Below are 9,582 nucleotides of genomic sequence, written 5' to 3'. Positions count from 1 at the left end.
ATACCAAATTCAAGAGGTGAAGGCAGAGAGGGGAGGGCTGGTGTCCAGCTGAATCCTCCTTAAATGATGGACAGTCCTCATTTCTTTTTTTTTTTTTTTTAGTTTCAGCATGTGGGATCTGGTTCCCTGACCAGGGATTGAACCCAGGCCCCCTGCACTGGGAGCGTGAAGCCTTAGCCACTGGACCACCAGGGAAGTCCCTCCAGTCCTTTTTTAAGGATATGTGTTATTCCACTGGCAGCCTGGGATGGTGGAATCACCACACCTTTTACCAGCTAGTTCATTTGAGGCAAGATGCAGTAGTCCGACTGGCCTCAACAGCTTCATCCATAAAATGGGAGTGATAATAACAATGGAACCTAATCTGATAAATTGTCATGAGTGTTTCACTATAAATTGTACAGGAGGTATGGAAATGAACATTTATTCATACCCGTAGGCTAGGCACTATACTATATGCTTTACAGCTATTATTTAATTGTAGTCCTTGAAACAAAATTTATGTTGATTAGGTTTTCTCATCCTTATCTTACCAATGAGGAGACTAATGCTGCAAAATTGCCTGGGGTCACACAGCTAGCAAGTGGCAGAGCTGGGACTCCAACAGACCTTGGTCTTTCTCATGCTGCCTCAGTGACAGCCCCACTGTACCATCCAGGCTCCCTAAATTGCCAGGCTCATCCTGTGTATGCCTTTAGCCCACGATCTTGGGACTATTACAGGTGACCTAGCCGTGCTTGTCAGAAATACTAAATCAGAATCTCTGGGAGTTCCCTGGTGGCTTAGTGGCTAGGATTCTGGGCTTTCACCACCGTGGCCTGGGTTCAATCCCTGGTTGGGGAACTGAGAGCCTGCAAACCGCAGGGTGGCAACAAAAAAAAAAAAAAAAAAAAATCTCTGAGTTGGTTTTCATTTTAAACAAGGCCCTCCTCGCAGTGAGTCAGAAGGCCACTGGACTCTGCTTTTCGTTTTGGACATAAACGTCCATCACCCTTATGCCAGAGGCTGCCTTTTTGTTTATTAATCTTAGAGTAGTGAGGGGAGAGATGGCACCCACAGAAGGAAGAGTTTGAGAAATTCCAGCGGTGCAGGTGCTTTTCACCCCTCTTTCAAGGCTCCCTTATGGTAGATAGTGAAAAGTGCGAGAGGCCGTGTAAAGCATACAAGCTCTGGAGTCAGAACTGCCCCCTTGGACAAGTCGCTTAATCTCTGAGCCTCAGTTTTCCATTTGTAAAACAGGCATGCTAAAACCAATCTCCCAGGATTATTGTGAGAATTAAATAGGCAAACTGTGCCAGTTTCTGGTCCCTCCTAGCATTTACCACAGCATGTTTAAAATTTATCTCAGCGATGCATCTCCAGTCCCTAAGATTTTCTGGCACAAATGTGGAAAAGATAACATTTGTAAAGATAAAATCTTTACAAATCTCACAGCGAATCCTCAATAAATAAATTAATATATATATACACACACATATATAGGTACACATATAGGCATATATACAGGTATATATATGTACCTAGATACACACATACATACATATGTGTGTGTGTGCGTGTAAAATGAAGAGGGTAGAGAACTCTCAGGAATCCACGGGGCAGGTGGTGGTAGGGTGGGATGACACCGTATTTGGAATCCGAAGCTCTGGATTCAAATCCAACCTGGACCTGGCCAGCTCTGTGTCAGTGCCAGGGATGCTGACAGCCAGTTTCTCCTTTGGTGATCTCCCCTTACCTTCTGGGTCTTCTAAGCAGCCTCAAATCCTTTCGGGAAAGATCCCATACATACAACAACAGTCGAGGGAGGTCCTGATTCCTCTCTGAGCCTTTGGTCCTTATCCTTGAAAAGGTCACAAGGCATCTAGGGTTTGGGGGCGCCTTCATTGAAAGCATCTGGAAACCCCGGGGGGCTCTTTACACACATGAGGAAGGGCGGAGGCGCTGAGTTAGAACAGCATCAGCCCAGAAATGCAGAATTGCCAAAAGAAAACCCCCAAGAGGGAAGGACACTTTCTAAGAAGATAAAGGTGAATTCCAGGCATGAGCTTTCCAAGGGGAAGGGGGACTTCCCCGCCCCCTCCGCCCCCAGGTGCTCAGCCCGCGCCGCCCACCCCCGGCGCCCGGCTAGGGGAGCCGCGCTCTAGGACCCGAGGAGGAAGAACTGCTGGGAGACGGTGCCTCCAGCGGGTGCTGCCGCGAGCGGCCGGCCGAGGGGGCTGGAAATGAAAGTAAAGCTCTCCGGAGCCACATGGACGGAGCTGCCGGGGCGGCGGCGCCGGGAGCAGGATGCTGCCGCCCGTAATTAAATAGCATTTACTCTTATTATTACTAATAATAATAACGTAATCATACCTCTAGTCATAGCATACCATTTATCGGGCTCGGCGCAGGCCCGCGGGGAGCGCAGCCCGGCCGAGGTGAGTGCTGCGCGCGGCCCGAGCCCCGCGGGGCAGAGGCCGGGGCCCGACCGCGAACCGGCGGCCGGCTCCGGAGGGCTCGGGGCGCCCGGGGGCCGCGCCGGGCTGGGAGGAGGTGCGGAAAGCCCTGGCCAGGCCGGAGCTGCGCGGGGACACCCGGAGAGTGCGTTTTGCAAAAATGAATAGTCCCCCAACCCCCTTTCCTTCTTTTTGGGGCTCCCCCTCCCGGCCCCCGTGCCCTGCCCCAAAGTTTCAAAGTTATTGTGCTGCCGGGGGCACCTGCCGCTGGGAGATTTGGCTGCCTCTGCAACCCCCCGAGGGGTGTCTTGGAACTAATTGCGTGGGGGGCTCTCTCCTGGGCGTCCGAAGCTTTGGGGTGTGCGGATGCTTTGCCGGTTCCCGCGATGGGGTTCGAGGCGATTGGCGGGGGCGTCGCTGGCAACGCGCCCCTTCCTTTTGTGTGCGCCTTGGCCCCGCAGCGCCGGGAGTTGGAGGGACCGCAGCCGCCGACGGGCCGCCCCTGCCGGCTGCGGCGGCCACGCGAGCCCGGGGATCCGGGGCCTGCGGCCCGGCCCGGGGGAGAGGGCGGCAGGAAAGGGGGGCGCGGTCTGGGGGGTGCATTTCCGGTCGCGGGATCAGTCCCTGGGCTCAGGCCTGCGAGGGGTCCGTCGTCCTACCAGGGGCGCACAGGGGCTGCGGGGGACAGCTCCAGCGCCTGGGGGGCGCCCCCGGGAGATGAGTGCAAGGGAGCCACCCACCCCGGCCTCGGACTCCCCTCCTGCCCTCCGCGGGCCTCAGGGACTCCTCCCGGCCTGCTCCTTCCTTTCCCCGATTTCCTCTTAAAATCTGTCTGGCTCGGATATTTATAAGGTGCCCGGTTTGGGGGTCTTTCACAGAGACAAAGCAGTATTCCCAGGGGAAAAAAAATCAGGATTCACTCTGATAGACTCTGATGGGTGTGATACCTACATGGCATTAATGGGTAAGAATAGGGGCTGGAGAAGGAATGGAGGGGCTGGAGAAGGGGCCTGGGCCCGGAGTGAGGGACTGTGGTGTCCACATCAGCTTTGTCAGGGATTTCATTTCTCTGGGATTGCTTACTGGGACTTTTGTTTCCTGGGTGCAAGACTTTGAACTCCAACTTCTTAGCATTTTCCTCAGTGCCTGCAGTTCATCCAGTCCCATGAAAACAGCAGAATGCAGATCCCTGGATTTTCACACAAATGTGATAATTATAGTACATTTAGCCGCTAGTGGACACAAAATTCCAGCCGAATCTTTAATGCTACTACCAAGACTTAGACCCCCTCTCCCCCCGCATACTACCATACCCACCTTGGTCATCTTTCCCCATTTTCACTTTCCGTGGAAATTGGACTGCAAGCTAGAAATGATGCCCAGCCAGTCGCAGTTGGAATAGGTTTGTGGTGTGGGCTTCCTTGAGCTGGGAAGGAGAAACCCGTGTCCAGGAGGGCTGAGATCTGAAGGTAGGAGAGAGGTTTTGTGAGCCCTGAGCTGGGACGAGGTTCCACGGATGCTGTGAATTCTAGGCTGTTGGCTTTTTGTTTAGGATGAACAGTTAAGAATGTGGGTTTGGGTGGATTATTTGGGGCTAAGAGCTGGGCTCTTGAGTCTTAGGTATAGGAAAGTTGAGGCATCAGTAGGTTTGGATTTGAAAATCTGAAAATAATAATCCCTTAAATAGCACTTTTTAGTTTATAACAAAAGGGCTTTCACATATGCTGGCTCATCTGTCCTCCATAGCAACCATGTCAGCTCGACATTTTTCAGTCCTCATTTTCCAGATGAGAAACCTGAGGCTTAGAGAGCTGAAGGTTCTCCCTGGAAGGTCACATAACAGAGGTAGGATTCCCACCTGGTTTTCTGCCTCCAAATCTTCACCTTCTCCCAGAGTCCTGGCTACCTTAGCAAGTTACTTTTCAAGCGCTTCTTGTGAGCACAGTGCGATGCTGTGGGGCAGGCTTGGGTTGAGTTTGCCACTTAGAGGCTGGTTGGGAAGATAAAGTTAACTAGCGAACCAATGAGAGAACAAGGAAATGGTCAATACTAGGGTCAGTGCGGTGGGAGTGGAGAGAGAAGAGAGAGCTCTCAGGGTAACCTGGAAAAGTTAGGGAAGGCTTCCTTCAGCAAGTGGGTCTTGAGCTTGAAAGAATGGGGATGCTTGGCTGGGGTGGAGAAGAGGTAGGGGATTCTGGGCTCACCACAATTGCTTCCGCTCTGGGAGGTTGACGAACATTCTGGCTAATTCTTACAGTGGCTCCTTGAGGGGTGAGCATTATTATCTCCATCTCACAGCTGAACACACTGAGGAACACATGATTTATGTGGCTGGCCCAAGATCACCTGGCTGGATTTGAAGCCAGTCCCGGGTGACTGTTAAGTGTGCTGCATGGCGTCAGAATTGGACCACCTCCATCCCAAATATGCAGACAAGAACAGAGACCAGGACAGTTTGAACTGGCAAATGTTCCGGGGGTGGGGGCTTAAGCTAAAATGTCAGCAGGCTCCCCAAGGCCAGGGAGTTTTAATGAACCAGCCCTGTGCCCCATGGCCTCGCAGGTACTCTCAGGAGGTTTCTGGAAGCCTGACTGCAGAAGGCAGAATGGTGGTGGAAGGAAGACTGAGCCCTGAGTGTGGAGATCCGAGTTCAGTTCCTAGTGCCTGCCAGTGCCTGGCTTGATGCCACGGAGGAGCCTGTGGCTTGGAAAGGAGAAAGATATGGATGATTAACCTGAGCTTCCCGAGGACAGGAACTGGATCTGATTCACCCTCTGTGTCCCAGGCCCCCGTGGAGGTGCCAGGAGGACGCATTCAGCCATTTTGTTGTCAAATTGAATTATGTCCCAGTGTAGAGGAAGAAGATTTCTTTTGCCCTGGGGGGTGGAAGGTCTTCTGAGAAGAAGTGCCATTTAAATATTTGAAAGATGGGTTGAGGGCTTCCCTGGTGGCGCAGTGGTTAAGAATCCGCCTGCCAATGCAGGGGACACGGGTTCAATCCCTGGTTGGGAAGATCCCACATGCCGTGGAGCAACTAAGCCCGTGCGCCACAACTACTGAGCCTGCGCTCTAGAGCCCGCGAGCCACAACTACTGAAGCCCACGCGCCTGGAGCCCGTGCTCCGCAATAAGAGAAGCCACCGCAATGAGAAGCCCGCGCACCACAACAAAGAGTAGCCCCCGCTCGCCGCAACTAGAGAAAGCCCGCGTGCAGCAACGAAGACCCAACACAGCCAAAAATAAATAAATACAATAAATTTTTTTAAAAATTAAAAAAAAAAGAAAGATGGGTTGAGAAAGGCCAGAGAAAGGGCATTCTAAGGAGAGGCACTGAGCTGGACAAAGGCACGGTGGTGTGAAGTAAGAACAGGCAGATCATCTGGTACAGCCACGGTGCAGGTGGCAGGTGTGAATTCAGGTTCATGTCAGGCTCTGCCACTGTGGTCCCTTGGGTTCTCCAGGCCCAAGTTTCCTTTTCCGAAAATGAGCCCTGAGGTTTGATGATGTTTGGTGGTAACCTCTGGGAGGAGCCCAAGTGCCCGGGGATCGGGACAGGAGACTCAGATGAGAGGAACTAGAGGGGTTTAAAATTTTTTAGTAACTTAACAAACACCAATCCAGCAATTAGCTAGTGGCCAGCTCTCATGAGTGGTTTCTCCTAGATGAGCTTATTCAATCTTTATGATAGCCCTATAGGTGGGCGCTATAATTGTCCCCATTTTACAGATGAAGAAACTGTGGCACAGAGAGGTTAAGTGACGTCGTGTAAGTGACAGAGCTGGAGGGCAAACCCGGGCAGTTTGGCTCTTGAGCTGGCCCGGTGGAGGACTAGGTCAGGCTGGGAGGGAGGGAGGCAGGAGGCTGACGGGGCTGGTGGTGATAAGGTGAGACAGCAGAAGGTGGAGGTATCCTCTGAGGAAGTCTGGCTGCAGCCTCAACTGGAGCCTCAGCTGGGGTTGATGAAGTGACTGCTACGTGTCAGCTCCCAGGAGTCTCCACAGAAGCCAGTTCCTTTCATCACATTTAATGGCCCATAGAAAACAGGCTCGTTTTCCTTTCTCTGTCATCACCAGCTATGGGGCTCCTTCCCACCTTATTTATTTCTCCTAGTAAGTCTGTTTCTTTGCAGGCGCCCTGATGGCTTCTGCAGGTGTGTTAGCGCTGTTTCCCCATCAGGCTGTGGAGGCCCAGAGGGAAGGGGCGGCAGCATTTCTGCATCCAGGAGACATCTCTAGTTGACTTCAGTTCCGCGGCAATTCCCGAGCCCCGAATCAGAGGCTGAGACCCAGGCCTGATGGTGACAGTGGCGGTAGCGACAGCAGCCACCATGTCTGGAATGCGGCCGTGTGCCGGCCCTGTGCTTGTGCTTTCTGTGCTTTCTCTTACTGAATCCACTTAACGACTCTTCGAGGCAGGAACAACTCTTAACAGCCCCATTTTGCAGATGGGGAGACTGAGGTTCCAAGATCACACAGCTGAGGTAGAGCAGGGGGTCAGAGGGAGCCAGGCCTGCTGGACTCCTGAGTCCGAGGTCTTAGCCGTCCTGCAGGAGAGATGCTGTCAAGCTATTTCAGTCTCCATGGAGCTCTTTTCTTATCTGTCTGGAAACCCTAATGATCTGACATTTGTATCGTGCTTTTGCCCACAGTCTCTCATTAATCCTCATGATAATCTTTCAAGGTGAAAGAGGTCTCTGTTTTTCAGAAGAAACCCGAGGGGCCCCCCACCCCTCAGTTCTTCCTGTCTTGTCCACACCATGACTCAGAGAGGGAACCGGGTGTCAGATTCCCTGACGCTGAAAGCTGGGGTCAGCCAGCGAGAATCCGTCGAGCACTTCCTTGAGGGCTGCGGGCAAGGTCGAGGCTCTGACCCTTCCGGGCTTTTCAGAGGCTCATCTAAGCTCTTGTTCTCTGGAGCATTCCATGTCATACCCTGTCCCTTTGCAGGCAGAGGAACACAGGGCAGGGAGTCCAAAGTCCTGCCTTTCGTTCAGTCCCAGCACACACTGGCTGCGTGAGTTGGGGCACCATCATCCTGTCACTCCTGGCCTCAGTCTCCTGTTCTGAAAAATGGCCTTGCTGATTCAGTCCCGTCTGCCTCAGGTTTGCTCTGAAACTTAAATGAAGGAACTTTGAAAGCTATCAAGACCACCCAGTGTGAGGGCATGGTTGTGATTGCCATGAACATTTAATAACGTCCAGAGTGTTTCTGAATCTTCTCCACGGCTCACCTTGATCCAGGCCTGGACGACTGCAGTAGCCTCCTAACTAATCTGACACCTTCCCCTCCTGTCGTCCATCCTCAACACAGCAGCCAAGTGGATCTTCTGGAGAGCGAGACCCTGTCACTCCTCTGCTGAAAACCTTCCAGTGGTTTCCTGGCACACATAGAGCACAGTGCTGGCTCTCCAGCTTGGCCCGTGTGTAGCTCTCTGACCAGCCTCAGCCTGTCCCTTGCCCCTTCCTTCCTGCTTGGCCTGCCCTCACTTCAGTACTGCAGCCTCATTGGCCTTCTGTCTTTTCCTTGAATGTTCTAAGTTTGTTCCCACCTCAGGGCCATTGTCTTCGCCATAGCCTGTGCCAGGTGTGCCCTTACCCCCCTCCCACGTTCCTGTGACTGGATCCTAATTGTCCCTTTTAAATGCCACCTCCTTGGAAGGGCCTTCGCTAAGCTCCCAGCCCACCCCCCTCTCCATCATTCCCTGCCACGTTTCCTATTTTAGTTTCTTTGTAACTCTTTTTTTTTTTTTTTTTTTTTTTTGGTTCGCGGGCCTCTCACTGTAGTGGCCTCTCCCGCTGCGGAGCACAGGCTCCGGACGTGCAGGCTCAGCGGCCATGGCCCACGGGCCCAGCCGCTCCGCGGCATGTGGGATCTTCCTGGACCGGGGCATGAACCCGTGTCCCCTGCATCGGCAGGCGGACTCCCAACCACTGCGCCACCAGGGAAGCCCTCTTTGTAACTCTTAACTGTATCATTACTTGTGCATTTAACACTGGCCTTTTTATTTGTCTTGCTGTGCATGGACCACAAGCTGTCCAAGGCCAGGGACTTCATTAACCTTGTTCTCCCAGCATCTGGCACAGCCCATTGCACACAAAAGTGTCCTGTGGTTATTTGTTGAGTAAATGAACAATAGTAGCAGGGTGGTCCAGAGCAGCCCTTGCCAGAAAAGAGTGGCCTAGAAGGAAACTGCAAAGAAATTGGGGTTGACTGATGGAAAAGTACTTACAGGATAATTTTGAAAGTTGCCAAGTATTCTCTGATGGTGCCCAGTTCAGCAGAAACACAAATTTCTGACCTCCTCTGGGTGTGTGTGTGTGTGTGTGTGTGTATGTGTGTGTAGGCGGAGGGGACTATGTAAATCTACAAAATAGTCTTGGAAGGTGGATATCATTAGCTCCATCTTGTAAATGACAAAAAAGAGGCTCAGGCTGATTCCCTGAAAACTAGCATGGGACAGGGCTGGGACTGGAACCGGCTCAGCGCCCTCTGCAGAGCAGCCCATGAAACTCTTGGTGCCCAGGTGGGGATTTCTCCTCCCATGAAGAGGAGCAGTGACTTCAAATTGCTCAAAAAAAAAAAAAAAAAAAAACAAAGAATGGTAACCAGTCACTCTGAGCTCTGGACTCTGGGCAAGCTCTGTTTTTATTTTTATTTTTATTTTTTAACAGTGAGCTTCTGTTACTTTTCTATTATATATATAAAAGAGTTACTGTTTAAATGTCTCACTTTAGTAGCCTAGCAGGTGGGTCTTGGAGGTAGAGAAGCAGGAGTAGAGCTTGGGCCCCTGGAGAGAGATGTGGGTTTGAACCCTTCTGTGCAGTTGGGCCCTTAGGTTGTTGCGAACAAGAAAGACAAGATGAAGAAAGTAAAAGCCTCTTTGGGGGACTTCCCTGGTGGCACTGGGGTACTTCCCTGGTGGCACAGTGGTTGAGAATCCGCCTGCCAATGCAGTGGACACGGGTTCGAGCCCTGGTCCGGGAAAATCCCACATGCCGCAGAGCAACTAAGCCCGTGCGCCACAACTACTGAGCCTGCGCTCTAGAGCCCACGAGCCACAACTACTGAGCCCGCGTGCCACAACTACTGAAGCCCACACACCTAGAGCCCGTGCTCCACAACAAGAGAAGCCACTGCAATGAGAAGCC

At 52.2% G+C, this 9,582-nt stretch overlaps 1 protein-coding gene across 7 annotated transcripts in view; it reads left to right on the top strand.

Annotated features, from left to right (window-relative positions):
• Nucleotides 1–2,167: 2,167 nt before the first annotated feature.
• The window catches only part of ZC3H7B (zinc finger CCCH-type containing 7B), a 54,252-nt gene continuing 46,837 nt past the window's right edge, over nt 2,168–9,582 (top strand). For 3 of the 7 annotated variants that reach the window (XM_033865976.2, XM_073788128.1, XM_073788127.1), the window contains exon 1: nt 2,178–2,417. Coding sequence is in view for 4 of the 7 variants with exons in the window: in XM_073788124.1 (XP_073644225.1) it covers nt 2,223–2,298 (76 nt within the window). In the remaining 3 variants the exon portion in view is untranslated. Of the gene's footprint in view, nt 2,418–9,582 lie in introns of all 7 variants that reach the window. The other 4 variants (XM_073788124.1, XM_073788126.1, XM_073788125.1 and 1 more) reach the window with 4 other exon arrangements.

The sequence above is a fragment of the Tursiops truncatus genome, chromosome 11, assembly GCF_011762595.2.
Source record: "Tursiops truncatus isolate mTurTru1 chromosome 11, mTurTru1.mat.Y, whole genome shotgun sequence".
Classification (NCBI taxonomy): domain Eukaryota; kingdom Metazoa; phylum Chordata; class Mammalia; order Artiodactyla; family Delphinidae; genus Tursiops; species Tursiops truncatus.
Note: the sequence above shows the minus strand (reverse complement) of the source record. Positions and strands in the feature narration are given on the sequence as shown.